The 17,344-nt window shown below is 42.3% G+C and overlaps 2 protein-coding genes across 5 annotated transcripts in view; both read right to left on the minus strand.

Annotated features, from left to right (window-relative positions):
• LOC134212898 (trissin receptor) overlaps positions 1-17,344 on the minus strand; it is a 529,260-nt gene that overhangs the window by 331,202 nt on the left and 180,714 nt on the right. The window lies entirely within an intron of this gene.
• On the minus strand, positions 14,991-15,731 carry LOC134210024 (uncharacterized). The gene has a single exon (XM_062686049.1). It carries the CDS (start codon positions 15,729-15,731, stop codon positions 14,991-14,993), a length of 741 nt encoding a protein of 246 aa, XP_062542033.1.

Below are 17,344 nucleotides of genomic sequence, written 5' to 3' on the forward strand. Positions count from 1 at the left end.
ATGGAAGATGGATGTGTAGACGTTAAAGTGCACGACATGCCAGAAAACGTCACCGAAGAAAAGATCGTTCATTTTGGGGGTCCTTCGGTGAAGTGTTTTCGTTTCGAGAGCTAACATGGGGAGATGGGTTCAAGTTCGGTGGTATACCGCTCGGCATTTGGTCGGCCCGAATGCTAGTCCATCGAAACATCGATTCATGTGTAACGATCGATGGACAGCAGGCCTACATTGTTTACAAGGGACAGATCGTCTCTTGTAAATACTGCAAAGAGCAAGCGCATACTGGCATATCGTGTGTCCAGAACAAAAAGCTGCTAGTCCAGAAGAGCTATGCGAACGTGGCGAAGCAAACTGGGCCACGACAACCACCGAAAAAGGCGAACGTTGCAAAACCCCCGAGCGCCAAACCGGTAGGTCAGCGTTCTGTCGCTCCACCACCAGCATCGCTGGAGGCTTTCCCCGAGCTGCCACAGCCGTCGAGTCAGACCGAACAGTCCGGCTCAAAAAACCCAGCTGCTAACCAATCTGTTGCTCTAACTTCACGAACGGTTTCTCTCAGTTCGTTGCAAACACAAACCGCGCGCAACTCGTCGTCGTCATTGCGCGCTTTGTCGTTTCCGCGAATGTGGACCACACGAGAAGAGGCACAGCTGTAGCGGTAAGGAGCATATCCATGTCACTCACATAGAGAAGAGCCTGGACAGCCGACTAATCGCACTGCGAGTGCACGACACAACGATCTGCAACGTATACGCTCCCTCCGGCACTGCTGCTGGAGAGGAGTTCTTCAATGGCACGCTTGCCTATTATCTCCACCACCACACCGAGAACGTCATCGTAGCTGGCGATTTCAATTGCGTGCTGCGTGCGTACGATTCGTTCAGCCCGAACACCAGTCCGTTCCTCAAATCAGCTGTACAGCAGCAGCAGCTACATGATGAATGGGAGAAGCCCGTGCGCGGTTTCTGGGCCCTTCGACCGCATCTTCTGATCGAAGAAAACGTTGCCGAGTTTCAGTATAAGTGGCAATATTGGACTCGTCAGCGCAGAAACTACGCGTCGTGTATGCAATGGGAACTGTCGTGCGCTAAGCCAAAAATCAAATCTTTTTCAAGTGGAAATATCGTGCCGTCTACGAGGAGTTCCACGATACGCATCAGCAACTCTATGCGCAACTACGGCTATCGTACGACGCCTATTACCAACAACCACAAATGATCACCATCATCACCCGACTGAAAAGGGAAATGTTGGCACTGCAGCGTAATTTCTCCCACATTTTTATGTCCATCAACAAGACGCACGTGGCCGGTGAGCCAATGTCGATCTTCCAGCTGGGGGAAAGACGACGGAAGAAAACAACGATCTCGCAGCCACAGAGGGGAGAAGACGAAACCATCGTCGAGCCTCAAGCGATCGAGGCAAATCTGTTTGATTTTTTCTCGAGCCTGTACTCAGAAGAAACAGCAGAAATCGACGGCGATGCCAACAACGGGGACGATGTTGCTTGCGAACGTGTTATGCCACCGGACGATCCACTGAACGAAGCGTGCATGGAGGAGATACAAACAGCAGAAATTCTGGCTGCTATCAGGGCGAGCGCACCCAAACGATCCCCCGGTGCCGACGGGATCCCACGAGAATTTTATCTCCGAATGAAGCACTCAACGGAAATCTCCCCCATGCCTTCGTAGACGGCGTCATCGTGTTAGTGAAGAAGAAGGGAGGCGACAACACAGCGCGAGCGTACCGGCCCATATCACTGCTCAACAGCGATTATAAATTGCTGTCCCGCATCCTGAAAAACAGGATGGAACGCGTTATGCAGGCCCACCGCGTCCTTAGCAACGGACAGAAATGCTCAAACGCAGAGCGAAATATCTTCCAGGCCACTCTCGCTTTGATCGCCGGTCTCCGTCATCGCCGTCGCGCTAGCTGGTAAGCTCATCAGCTTCGATCTGGAGAACGCCTTCGAACGGGCGCGGCACTCCTTCCTCTTCGAAACCATGAGGTCGCTCGGGTTCAACTAGGGACTCATCTCCCTTCTCACGAACATAGCCAGTCGGTCCACATCCCGGCTGCTTATCAATGGATGGGCACCTCTCTCGATCGTTTGAGATCACACGGTCGGTGCGGCAAGGCGACCCGTTGTCCATGCATCTATTCGTGCTCTATGTCCATCCACTGGTGTGTTTTTTTTCTTGAGCAAGGGTAAACGGAAATCTGCAACCAGACACCTGAGGAGGTACTCCTCAGGTACTCAGGTAGTGTGGGGATGGGTATGTCATGTAACTCTTACCCGACCCACTAAAACCAAAACCCTTTCGCCAGTCCGTACCCCCGGCCCGCAATTAAGCAATACATCAGGGGGGGACTATTGAGAACGCTCACGCCTATGCTAACGCACTTGACGTCAATACACACAACATCGACTTCAAGGGTGGCTACCTCGCCACCCGTCGATCGCAAGCTATGATATAAACCTAACGGTCCGTATCATAATCTCACGTTGGAGACGAGCACCCCGACAACAACCACCGCGCGTGAACCGCAATGACCTCTATATCTACATACTGAGGTCCCCGCAGCCCACCCGCGACATGTTGGTTGTCGGAGTGAGCAAAGTGTTCACTGCATCACAGGTGCCCTTACTGCACTCGTTGGTTTTGTTCAAGACGCCACCACCGCTGCAGTTTCGACATAATCTGTTGAGATGCTGTGTTCACCGCATTCCATATAGCTTCCTCTCGGCACATCCTCTCGACGAGGTTGTCCGGGGTTGTATCCATACCACTAATAAGCAGCATGGCATTGCGTTCTACCTCGAATCGCGGGCATGCAAACATCACATGCTCTGCCGATTCTACCTCACCTACACATTCAGGACACTCCGCAGAATCTGCGAAGCCAAACCTGTGTAGGAATGTTTTAAAGCAACCATGTTCAGACAACACCTGTGTTAGGTGGAAGTTGACTTGAACATGCTTCCTATCAACCCAGTTGGACACATCTGGAATCAGTCTGTGAGTCCAACGACCTTCGACTGCGATGTCCCATGCTCTTTGCCATTTAAGCAACGAGGCTACTCTCTTGACACGTCGCACTTGCACCGAGTCCCTTTCGTTGTAGCACTCCACATCCTCCTCTAGGAGTGTGTCGATCGGCATCATTCCAGCTATAACGCACACCGCGTCATATGATATGGTGCGATATGCGCTCGCGACACGTAGGCACATCAGCCGGTGTACTCTGATCAGTTTCTTTACATTGTACTCGGCCTTTAGTGCTACGGCCCATGCCGGTACACCATAGCGGATGATAGACAATGCTACGCCCGCTATCAACCTACGCACTTGGCTATGCACCGCCGATCTGTTGGACATCATTCGTGATAAAGATTTTATCGCCAATGAAGCCCGCTGACATGCATAATCGACGTGGCTCGTAAAATTGAGCTTATCATCGATCATCACGCCCAGATGCTTGAGAGACCTCACGGAGTTAACTGTGCAGGTCCCTACTCTTATCCTAGCCTGTTGCAACCCATGACGGTTATGCACTACCACGACTTCCGTCTTGTGGTGTGCAAGGGATAACCGTCTCGAGTTGAGCCATTCCTCCATTCTGCCAATCGCGTATGAAGCCTTCAATCTTATTTCGTCGAGAGTGTCACCTGCTACTTCTAGCATTACGTCATCCGCGAAGCCTTCTATCTTCACTCCGGCCGGGAGACTTAGGCGTAATATTCCATCGTACATAATATTCCGCAGAACCGGTCCGAGGATCGATCCCTGTGGAAAACCCGCGGACACTACGATCGACTTTTGACCAGCATCAGTGTCGTATAACAGCACCCTATTCTGAAAATAGCTTTTCAGTATCCTGCACAGGTAATCCGGAACTCTCAATCGGTGCACTGGTGTGTAGGCTTGAGCAAGTGTGTGGGGATGACCTACTCGTTACCTACACCGACGACATCAGCGTCATCGTAACGTCACCGTGGCAGATCGAGGCGATGAGGGAAGTTTTTCGTCGTTTTGGTCTTGCCGCCGGCGCGAGACTGAATTTGCGCAAAACAGTTGCGGTGATTGTTGGGTTTTGCGAAGGGAATATGTTTGAAACCCAGTGGCTACAAACTATTCATGTAGTCAAAATTTTGGGTATTTCCTTCGCAAACTCAATACGCTTGATGACAACGATGAATTGGAACGCGATGGTGGGAAAGTTTGCGCAACAAATGTGGCTACAATCTTTGCGCAAGCTTACAGTGCACCAGAAGGTAATTACGCTGAATACGTTCGGCACGTCGAAATTGTGGTACCTCTCTTCGGTGCTGCCTCCGCTTGGCGTGCATACAGCAAAAATCACATCGACGATGGGATCTTTCCTATGGAGAGGAATAGTCGCCCGCGTTTCCATTATGCAACTTGTTCGGAAGAAGGACCACGGTGGCTTAGGCTTGCAAGTCCCAGCACTGAAAGTAAAGAGTCATGCAATAAATAGACGTATAACAGAGATCGATTCTATTCCTCACTATAAATCCTTTATACTTCACGCAAAACCTCGCCCAGCAACTCCAATAGACAATCCCGACATCAAATCAATCCTTTCAAACTTATCCTACATTCCTCGCCTAATCCTACAAAACAAATTCACCAGCAATTCAAACCCACCAGCATTTCGTACAGCAAACTGAGCTACCAAAGGTGGAACGAAACAGTCCGACAGTTGACTGACCACGCGTGTGACGCAACATACGCATGGAAGAGCTATCATCAGCACAACGTACACAACTCTATCTTTTCGTGAACGGGAAAACCGATCACCGTAAACTGCTACACGTGATGCAATTAGCAGCTGACGAGAACTGCCAACACTGTGGCAATCCCGAAACACTTCAACACAAGTTTTCTTCTTGTGCTCGTGTCGGCCCGGCATGGACGGTCCTGCAGCAGAAGCTAGCGGAAGTAACGGATGGATGGAGACGATTTTCGTTTGAAGATCTCGCGAAGCCCGCTTTGCCAGGCATACGAAGAGCAGCTCGTGTACAAATTCTAAAACTTCTAATTAATTACATCTGCTACGTTAATCTTTGTAATGGAAGAAAAATGATGTAAACGCTTTAGAGCAGTGATCCCCAAAGTGCGGCCCGCGGGCCGCATGCGGCCCTCCTAGCTTTTTTCTGCGGCCCGTGAAGGATTTCAGAGAATACACTACATGTGGCCCATTGTTAGGCGTTATATGACCAAAGAAGCTTCTCATTGAGCAATTTGTTTCGTTGCATTAGGGTATTCTGTCAAGATTGCACCGTTGTTGATAAATGAAGCATGAATCGTATTATTATCATGATTAATTAAATTGATCACTACATTAATATTATGTAGGCCAAGCCCGACAGCAAATACGCTTCATTATTATTGTCCCGGGCTATAAAAATAGCATTCCAACGAGCTTAGTGTTGAACTTCATGTAAGAATAATGTTGTCTTACACTGCTCCGTAAGAAGAATGCTTTTACTCTTAAAAATAAGTTATGGTTCGGCAAAATCCAACTGGAAAATTGCTGGATTATTAACTCCAGAAAACACGCTGACTATCACTTGACACACCAACGTACTTTAAGCTACGGAAAATATAGTTTTTTTTTCAATCTCCGATATTGTTGAAGAAAAGGTTTCATGAATTGATGAATCAATTTGCACGAAAGCAAGGCTCGGAATGCAGATTTATTCGATTTCTATTCAACACTGCTGACATGATTATCTTTTGTATTTTTTTCCGTGGAATATTTAGATTTTTTTATGGAAAATTCTGCTTGCATAATTGCAATTTTTGTTTTTAAAAGTGCTAATTTATTTTCGTTTTGTGGAAAATTATCAATTATTTGTGAAAAGTGAATATTTATTTATTGCTCATACCCTGATTTCTTCATAGGCAATTATCTTATTTTTAATAGAAAATTTCGATTTTTTAGAGACATTTTTATTTAGGTCGTTGTCATTTGCCCGACAACTTATGGTGAACAATATATCCTTAAAAATAAATACATAAGGTCATATAATCATTTGAAACAAATAGCTCAGAATATTTTTTGCTAACTGAACCGAAAAGATTGTGTTGCAAAAGAATTCTCTCGTATATAAAGTCTTAAAGAGCAGAAACGGTCAGTCAGCTACGGCGATAAATCCTGTAAAATTGAATGTCCCTCCTTACGGGAATAAACTATTTTGTTAAAATTTTTATTTTATTTATAAAAATCATGTTGCACTAAAATGAAATTGAAAAAAAAAACAAATATTGTGAATATACTGCGGCCCGCTTCACCAGTTCGAAATTGCAATGCGGCCCTCGATAGTGAACATGCTGGAGACCACTGCTTTAGAGTTTGAACCAACTATAGATTTTTGAATTCGAAACAACATTATAAAAACTAACATGAATTTGACAAAATAAACTGAATTTTAAACCACAAAAGAACAATACTGAAATCATGGCAACAGATTGCTATTTTTGTATCTTTAACATTGATAATCAATGCATTTTTATCCGAAAGTATCTTCAAAAATCGGCAACTTCTCTAGATACGCTGTAAACAATGATTGTCCTATTCCTTTGCAGTTTGCAACAATCCTTTATTACATTTTGAGTTTGTCCTGACATTTACAAGAGAAAACAATGGGGAGATCGAAGTAGGTGATGATGTGAAATGAACGCGAATTTTTTTTCATCCGTCATTTTTCCGTTTTTTTTCCGCGAGTGCTCTAGTGTGAAGTGAAAATAATATTTCAAGGAAAATGGAGATGTTTTCGTTGACCTATTCTTCAAATATTTCGAAGAATTCATCATTGTGGCAGGTTCAAGTTCTCAATATGTGACTCTAATCCAGGCAATGACTGATTAACTACGACATATGAGCAGAATTGCCTCGCACAGGAAGTGATTGTAGAAGGATGTTCTGACTTGAGAGAAATTAGCGCAGCGCAGACTTAAGGAAAATTCGGTGAGATCAATCCAATGTTTTCTGTATGTTGTGTTATGTACAATAATAATGTTGCTTGTGTTTTCGTCAATTTTTTATTGAATTTCTTAGAGTTAATTCGGTACACTGTATACAACTACATATAACTAAACCGACTCCCGAGGCCAAAAAGTTATAGGGTAAATCACTACTTAGGCCTATGGACCCGATTCCCGGCTCACTGCACATAAAACATATGATTTATACTAGTTGGAAGCCGTAGGTTTACGAATGATAATTTGAAAAAGTTTCCCAATTATCTCGCACAATATTTAATATTTTTAACCATTTATTTTACTCATAATTGAGCCAATTATAGAAAACAAAAATGTAGATATCTTTGCTCTACGTTGCAACAACACTGAGCCGGAGTGAATCTTCCTACTTTTACAAGACTGTATCATCAAATAAACACCTACCTGAAAATCGTCACAGTGCTCGATACAATTATTGCTTGAAGCTTAACTTTATTGCTTAACTCATTAATTATTTATTTATTAGCTATTAACTCACTTGTCATAAGACGAGTTTGTACAGTCCCATTTGGTTCTTGGCCACTTGGTTGTGCCTTGACAGATGCATGTTTCGGCCTCAGCGGTGGGGTCGTCTTCGGTGTCTCGTACTTGACTCGACTTACAGTCGAGTCAAGTGCGATACACTGAGGAAGACTTTGCTGTTGGGGTCGAGGTGCGTATCTGTCGGGGTACAGTTGGGTGGTGGAATTGAATGGGATTGTGCAGACTCGTCTTATGACAAGTGAAGACATTCCACTAAAAAGCTCAAAATAATTTTCTTAACAACTATTAACTTTTTGTTCGTATCACTAGAACTTAAACAACTTAAAAACATATTACAATACATTTAAAAATGTATCCTCGAGCCGAACAAAAAATCACCTCGGCCCAAGAACTTCTAGCCGCACCGTGCTTCCAAAAGGCCAGGAACCTTTTTAAGTATGAAAATAATCCTTCATCGTTTAGATGAAAACTGTCTTATATGTTGACGCTATCATGTTATTTATAATTCTCTCGATTTCAAAAAGTGAAAAAAATATAGTTTTTAAGTGTTTCTTTAGGAATTTGTATGAGTGAGTGTATCTTCTCAACCAAATAAAAACTATTGTGAATAATACCAACTGGCATCACGTTGTCGTCGCATTTTCTACTATCCCTAGAGGAAATGAGAGATTTACATGTTGAGAGATTGAGTGAAATCGCTTATGCCGGGAATCGAATTTTTAAGCAGAATTAAACCACATTGCAGTATAACACGGCCCGAAACATTTAGTCAAACTGTCATAAATATCAATTAAATATCATAAATATCAATTAAATTTTGCCGACGTACGCATCTTAGGCCGGGAATGGGTTAAGAAACCCTATATAGAGAATTGTTCAATCTCATATAGCAACTAATGACCTTAATTGGAGCGTGTTCGTTGCATGTTATTGATCTTCAGAATAAGGTTCTCATCGAATTGATTCATCCTTTTTCGTGAGTGCAAATCAGCAAGGGCAATTAGAATTAACGATTTTGTCACAGAAGCTAACATATAATAGCGTCGATTATAATTTACGACTTTCAATCCAGAAAAATTTGAATAATACACCCAATAAATTTTTTACGCGGTTGGTATTCTTTAATTTCCTGGTTAACCTGATTTTTCATAGCTTTTCAAATACCACCAGAATTTGGTGAAATAATTTGCTTCCATGAGTCGATATCGAGCCAAAGAATCGACTCGACTTGACTGTATTGACAATATGCACTTAATTCATAATATGTTCTTAATTCACATTCAAAGAGTAAATTAATTAACAAATACAGAACGATCACGTGATCTGCGAAGTTTTTTTTCTGTTTTATATGGGTGAATAAATTAATTAGCAAATGAAATATTAGTGCGCGTCCGATCGTGTTTCATCTTATAAGCAGAACGATCGCGTGATCATTGAGATACTGCTCTGCGTTGTGCGGGTAATTAAATTAATTAACAAATAAAAATGTTGTGCGTGTTCTATCGTGTTTGTATTAGTACGCAGAGCGATCGCGCGATCATCGAAATATTTTGTTCTGCTAGGTGCGGTTGATAAGTCGATTAATTAGTACGCGTTCGATTGTGTTTTTGCTTAAAATTCATCAAACTACACGCTTCACACGGCAAACCGTTTACCAAAACGAACCCTGCTACAATACCTACCCCATGTACCCAACATCCCAGTGATTTCTCGTGGAAGTGCAGATGACTCGTCGGCTTCTATCAAAGCGAGTATCACGTCAACAATTTCCTACCTATTCCTTAATTGACCTGCATTCGGACACGGCCGGCGCTGGTATTGCTTATTTTTGGGTCACCAGTTCTTACACATTGAAGATGATGTTAGTCCCAAACTTCATCTGTTGGTTCTCTGTGTAATTACAGCTGACCTGGCAATAACGGAGGAGCAACCGTGGGCGGTCAATCATGCTCATGCTCATGCTCATGCTCACATTTACAAGAGAAAACAATGTGGATGTCATTTGAAATGGTTCAGTTTTACATTCGCATTCGTTACATTCGCTGATTGTATGACCAGCAGAATGAAACTCTATGCCTAGATAAGTCGAGCATATTTCCTATTGGAAAGATCTCCTTGACCGGACTGGGGATCGAACCTTCCGCCTTCGACAGGGTAATGTCGTGCTTTTCTCTATTAGACTTTCGAAGATTCACGGGAAATGAATTCAATGCAGCACCATTTATGAATCAAACTAGTTGATATAAAATCATATCAATCATCATGGTAATTACCGCCAAACATCAAACTCCCATGAAATAACCATAATTAGAATCATAAAAGGTTCTATTGTTTGACACTGACTGAAGTAACAATGGGCGTCATTCCGCAACGCTTTCACCTTATTAGCCCTTTTCTTCCGCTAAGCATAATAAATGAGTCATTTGAGACGCTCGGCCATAGTATCAAACATCCCATCCCACTTCAAACGGCGCACGGCAGGTGTCCATTTACCACGTGCTCTCATCCCAACACGTAATGAGGATAATTACTGACCTTCTGTGTCTGATGTTATTCCGCTGCTGTTAGCCTTTTTTGTGCCCTGACCTGCCCCCGCCAACCAGAATAGACATCAAACTGGACGAAACGGCCAATGACGTGGAACGGCGGTAGTCCATTAAAGGCTTGGAACAACCAACGACGACGCGACGTTAGACGAGAACGACGAGCAAACTACAGAATCACAAATGGCGCGTGAACGTGATTGCACTTCCACCAACTGGGCCCCTCCCGTTGGTCTTTATTGCACTACGGAAGCGCTGCTTTTGGGTCCGCGAACCAGAAGGACGAACACCGTGCAGCACCTTTCGCACGGCTGAAATTATTCGGTTGTTAGCTGGGTAATGGGAAGATAGTCGAGCTGAAGTAATGAAATGAACATTTTAGGATGCGATTACGTAATTTCCATTAGACGCCCAATCAAGGCGCAATTAGTGATCGGCGGAGGTTCATGAGGTGCCTAACAAATTCACTTAGACATAGTTAGTGAAGCGTTCTTCTTGTGCAAGTCAATTGAAAGCAAATCGATGTTACTTGTTACCAACGAATATTACATTCGATCTATTCAATCTTTAACTATTTTTTAACTTTGGCATCGAAATATTATTCCAAAAACAACAAAACTCTATGTAATTCTGTTCTGTAGGAATTAAACATTGAAAACGACGAAAAATGTGTTGAGGATTGTTAGGGACATCAAGAGAATTTAGGATTTCGACGTTAATACTCCGGGGGCTTGATATAGACTAAAGAATATATTGTATATGACATGTGTACTCTTTTGTGTTTGTAAGTGTGTAGGTGATTAACAACTTACTGGGTTCTTCCCATTCAGTATAAAGTCCATTACAATCGGACACCCACACATTTAAAATGTCCTCATCGAATTAGGCTCTACTCTTCATCACAAATTCGTTAAAATAATTCAATACAGTTTAGTTTCGATTTTAAGTTTCGTTATTGGATAGGATGAGTTCGTCTAGATCTACAACTTCACTCCATCTCTTCATGCGGTCTGCTGCATATACAGTTGAAAATGTTCTACCATCAAAGCCTGGAACATTAGCCACTCTATAACGATCATATGGTAGTACTTCAGTGACCACGAATGGTCCTTTGTATCGAGGCTCTAACTTACGGCTGCCACCAGCAATATATTGGTCCTTCACTACCAACACTGAATCGTCTACCTTGTAGTTGGCCGCTGTCCGCCGCCGTCCATCGTAGTATTGTTTCTGCTTCGCTTGGCTCTCTCGGGTAGCTCGCTCCACGCGACCTCGTATCTCTTCTATCGGCTCCGATACAGGTGCATTTTCGATGGATACGACAGATATGATCTCGTTCTGAACTACATCTTTCGGTTTATACGTCAACACTAGCTTACTTGGTGCTACCTTTGTTGTGGAATTCGGCCGTATTGATAGCACTCTGCACAAATTTTATCTTCTCATCCCACCGTTTATCAGCCTCATCTATCATCGATCTTAGAGCAGTGAGTATAGTTCGATTACTTCTCTCGACCTGTCCGTTGCCACGAGGTGTGCCCACTGCTACCAGTACGTGATCCACTCCGTAGTCTTCACAGAATTGTTTGAATACTCTCGAAGTAAATGCTGTTCCACGATCCGTTATAATCCTGGAGGGCAATCCGAATACACTGGACATTTCTTGCAACACCGTTATCACCGGCTGCGTGTTGGTTGATTTCACCGGCTTAGCCAATGAGAACTTCGAAAATTCACAAACAACTGCTAGGCTCATTTCCCTTAACAGATCTGGGAAAAGGTCCTACATGATCGATGTGCACCGTGTGAAACGGTACCTGCGTTTTCGGGATCGGATTCATAAAACCCTCCGGCCTCCCCTGCTTGGTTTTAAAAAATGCAAACTTAGGACACGCCTTGATACATGCTCGAATGTATTTCCTCATTTTAGGAAACCAAAACAGTCCCTCCATCATTCGCACTATTTTTTTCTTCTCCAAAATCCCCCTTTTCATCATGGTAACTCCTCACCATTCTCCACCGCACGTTATTCGACACCACCCAAAATTTTTTCTCCATCACTCTTCGATACAAACGGTGATTATCCAACACATAGTTATCATGGATTTGTTTATCTTCATCGCACAACGGATCACGTGAAAGCGTATTTACGATCTGCAACAACCGTTCGTCCTGCCGCTGCATGCTCACTAGAAAGCCCGCATTTGAGATTTCCAACACCATGCTATTATCAGTCACAGTTTCAATTTCGGCTGGGCTCTTGATCGGAGACCAACTAAGAGCATCCACGTGACGCATCCTCATTCCACTCCTGTGCTCAATTCGAAAATCATACTCTAACATCTTCAAAAAATATCGAGCAATTCTGGGATTCATCTCTCTCTTTGTATACGTATCTCGAATCGCCGAACAGTCCGTACGAAGAACGAAGAATCTCCCAATCAAATACTGTCTGAATCTCTCCACGCTCGCCACTTTAGCCAGTAGTTCTAATTCGTAACTGTGGTAAACTGCTTATGCTACGGACGTTTTCCGGCTGAAATAACTGACCGGTTTCCACAATTTTTCACACTTCTGCAAAAGTATTCCAACACTAGACGCATCCGTATGCAGCTCGATCTCAACACTAGCATCGTATAACACCAACAAAGGCCGCTCCACTAACAACTGTTTGATTTTTAGGAAAACACTTTGCTGTTCTTCTTTCCACACAAATTCGGCATATTTTTTCAATAGCCGAAACAGCGGTTCAGCAATAATACTGTAATTCTTCACAAAACGTCTGAAAAATCCGGTAAGCCCCAAAAATTGTTGAACTGCATGTACCGAGGATGGGGTAGGGAACTCTGACACTGCTTTAGTTTTGGCTTCCCCTGGACGAACTTCGTGCTCACTCACTTCAAACCCTAAGAAGCAGACGGATTGCTTGAAAAAGTAACTCTTGCTCAAATTTATGGTGAATCCTTCCTCCTGTAAGACCACCAGTAGTTTTTCGAACTTTTCCAATAACTCATCTTCACTATTCCCCGAGATAATCAAATCGTCGATGTAAGCGATCATCACTATTTTCTTCTTTTTTAACACTTCTACTATTCTGTTCATGGCTCTCTGGAGCACGGCGCATCCGTTGGCAAGACCAAATGGCATCTGTAGAAATCGGTAATGCCCCTCTGGTGTAAAGAACGCCGTGTAATGTTGACTTTCCACGTCTAGCGGGATCTGATAATATCCACTATACAGGTCGATTGTAATAAACAACCGAGATCCGGCTAACTTCTGTAAGCACGACTCAATGTTGGGCATTGAAAATTTATCCTTCACAGCGTTCAACAGCCGATAATCCACAGCCATTCGGAACTGATTATTTTTCTTTGGAACTAGCACCACCTGACTGTTGTACGGAGATTCCGTTTCTGCTATGATACCGTCATCTAGCAACTTACTGATGATTCCGTGTAAATAGGCTGACCATACGTACCGTATTTAACGGGACAGTCCCGTTTTTAGACCTTATTTGGCTGTCCCGTCGTAATCTAAAAAATCCTCAATTTGTCCCGTTTTTTCATTGATTCGTCCAAAGAGCTCCAAAATAATATTTAAAAAAAACCTTATTTTGGGCAGGAATTTAAAACCAAATACAAGGAAAATGGACTATCAAAAAAGTTTGAGATCTTTTGTTATAAGTGTTGATTTAAATGGATTCTATCTATGTCGTTTTGGATTTTGCATGGATCAGCTTTTCTTAAGATTTTAAACAGCTAATGACAACAGGTGACAACGGGAGATTTTTTATACACTTCCATATTTCAATGACTTTTTTCTGCTTTTTTCGAAAATTGAAAAAATATAGAATACTTCGCAAGAAAAGAAAATCGAAAATGAACTTAATCTGGAAATTAGAATGTCTGTCCCTGCGCTTCATTTTATTGACGTTGAGGCGTGACCTGATTTTCAGGATATATATATATATATATATATATATATATATATATATATATATATATATATATATATATATATATATATATATATATATATATCGTATATATAGTATACTTGCCTACAAAGTTACCGGTTTCGTTCAATCCACTGATGAAATTGGCCAGATTTTAATCAAAAAAATATATAAAGCTTTTTTAGTGGAATGTATTCAACCGTCTAAGACGAATTAAGTACTCTCCATTTAATTCCACCAGTTAATTTTCGATATCTTTGCAGATACGTATTTCGACCACAACTGTGTGGTCGTCTTCAGTGTCTCGTACTTGACTCGACTTATCAGATTTTAATGCCTCCCTGACTTTTCAAATTCCGTTGATTTCATATGTGTGCGCGGGATCTTTGGGATTCCGTTGTTACCAGTCTACAAATTAGCCAGGATTTATTTTATTGCATGAGTCCCGCCTTTTTGGAAGCAATGGACATCGCCAACCATATTTAAGGAAACAATTAAAATTCAATTTTATTATTGTTCTTTCCTTGTCGAGATTTAGATTCTTATTTGCAGATTTTCCCTCACTTATATTCATTGAAAAGGGGTTTCTGATATTAGTCAGTAAATTAATCATTAATGCATGTTCAAGACTGAATTAAAATAAAATTTCAAAATTCCACAATTTTTTTAAAATATTTTGAATAATAAGTAATATTTTGTTCCTTTGTGTTTTTGTCCGCGCCCATTGAAGAATGAAATGTTTGAAGTTTAATATTTTTCCACAACTAACTTAATACAGTAGAAGGTTATGGTGCACCATGGTGAATGATCCACTCTCAAAATTTTCTCTCACACGAAAAATTAAAATTAAGCGCATAAATTTTGAAATTTTTACAGCTCTTGAATTTTGTCACGAGATTTTTGACATGTCCCGTTTTGCAAGTGCGTTTGTCCCGTTTTTTCATCGAAATGATCTGGTCAGCCTACGTGTAAAACATTCTGACGCGCGTATTCTACTCTTCTGGGTTTCATGTACACTGGTTCGTCACATGAGAGATTAATCTTCATCACCGTTGATTTTGCGCATCCCATCTCCATCATGTTGAGAGCAAAACAGTTTCTGTATTGTCGAACTATAGTGATTAACTGCTGTTTATGTTGGTGATCTCCATCAGTATTTAACAACTCCTTCTCAATCTCCTTGTCTGCCGCAACCGCTATCGTATACATTCGAGCTACAGAAGATTCACCTGTCTGCTCTCCAGACTCTAAAGCGGGAATTACAGACTCCGTCTCTTTTTCCCATGAAAACTTTACGTCGCCCTTTCGTTTCACCATAATTAGCCGATCCTGGTCAATCACATCTTCTCCCAATATGATAGCGGTATCTTGTACCCATGTGGGCACGACCTGCAGCTCTACGGGCAAAGTGATTCCATCAACTAGAAGATCGGTACACACTTTTGAGGACACAGTTACCTCCTTTTTTCCAAATCCCCGCAACACTTTGCGACTAGGCTTCAGCTCTCCGACTATCTTTGCATACTTCTCCTGAATCGTCGATACCTTTCCTCCGGTATCCACTAGAGCTTTCAGTGTTATTCCCGCTACTACCACATTCTTCACAAACATGCTCTTCTCTTCTACTACTCGCATTAATTTGGGATTCAGCTCCCGAGTGTCTTTTTTCCCACTCTGAACTTTACAGTCTCTCTTCATGTGTCCGTCTCGATTACACAAATGGCACTACACTTTGGGACAATTTCTCGCAATATGTCCAATCTCACGGCAATGAAAACAAGACTCTCCGTCAGTTTCGCTTTTTCTTCGTCCGTCTTTAGCGTTCACTACTACAGCACCGGCCTCGCTCATCTTACTGGTAGTGGCCACCGCGTTAACACTGTCAATCCACCGCAATTCTTCCAGCGAACCCTGAACTATCGTAACTTTGCCGATTGCCATCCCGGAACGTTTGACGTACATCTTAAGTCCACTAGTTATGTACGTTACAATCGTCTCTTCGGTAAAGTCCCCTTCACGACCCATTGCCAGCATATCATACATATTTTTCTACTGTTTCACCATTCTTCCATTTTCGCGATGAGAGCATATTATGGTAGTAGATGGGATTTTTTGTTGATGGGAATCCACGTGCAATTTCTCTCTTGAAATCTGCCCAACTCTTCACCATAATCTGGACACCTTCAAACCACAACTTCGCACACCCACTTAAGCTCAAACGGGCACAATGGAGTCTCAAAGCAGGATTCCACGCATACAGATCTCCAGTTTCATCAATGCTTTTAACCCATGCCTCTGCACTCGGGCATGATGGCACTTTTGGGTCGAATATAGCAACGTATTCCCTAATCTCTCTGAAATCAGGCACTCTTTCTGCTGCAACCACATTGCCATTACGAGAGTGTTCACCCGACTGCGATGAACAACGTAGATCATCTAACTCTTTCTTCAACGCATCTACTTGGGCTTTCATTTCTTCCATCTTCCCAAAGTGTTTGTCCTTTTTCCTTCGATCGGTAACAAATCGTGAGAGCTCTGTATGCTCAACAGAGTCCTTAAAACTATCACATTTGGCTTCCGATTCGTCGATCCCTAGCAGCACACATGTTCCATATTGGTTATTGCAACTCATATGTGACCGGATTCAGTCACAATCAAGTTGCGGCAACCATTTTTGTCTGGATTGTGCTGCTCGGGTTATTCACCTTCACGATTCCAACCGTATGTGGTACGGTGGTCTTGTATACTGTTGTCTTAACAGATCACGTCAATGTACTCACCACATGGCGCTAAGAGTCTACACTACAGAATCTGCTTTTAGCACTCGTCCAAGCCACTAACAACTTGACAATCACTTCCTTCATGAAATCCACACGATTTCTGATCACGTGACAATCTTTCTCAACTACTAAATTTCCCGAAAAAAAACTTAAAGAATCAACACAATTCCTAGCTTTTCCACACCGACGCGAACTTGAGGCCCAATCCTGTCTACAGACTGTTGAGGATTATTAGGGACATCAAGAGAATTTCGGATTTCGACGTTAATACTCCGGGGGCTTGATATAGACTAAAGAATATATTGTATATGACAAAATTAAATGTGTACTCTTCTGTGTTTGTAAGTGTGTAGGTGATTAACAATTTACTGGGTTCTTCCCATTTAGTATAAAGCCCATTACACATGTGTCATTTAGTAACGGATAAATAAAAGATAGATTTTGCTCACCACTTGTTTTTCCTCGTTTTTTGAAAAATCCCGCCATTAAAAATCATCATCAAATCATTACAGTCAATTTGGTGATAAAATT

The sequence above is a fragment of the Armigeres subalbatus genome, chromosome 2, assembly GCF_024139115.2.
Source record: "Armigeres subalbatus isolate Guangzhou_Male chromosome 2, GZ_Asu_2, whole genome shotgun sequence".
Lineage (NCBI taxonomy): Eukaryota > Metazoa > Arthropoda > Insecta > Diptera > Culicidae > Armigeres > Armigeres subalbatus.

What these genes read in the sequence shown, in the direction of transcription:
- LOC134210024 (XM_062686049.1), bottom strand. Translation starts at nt 15,731, where the DNA reads ATGAAGAGAGACTGTAAAGTTCAGAGTGGGAAAAAAGACACTCGGGAG.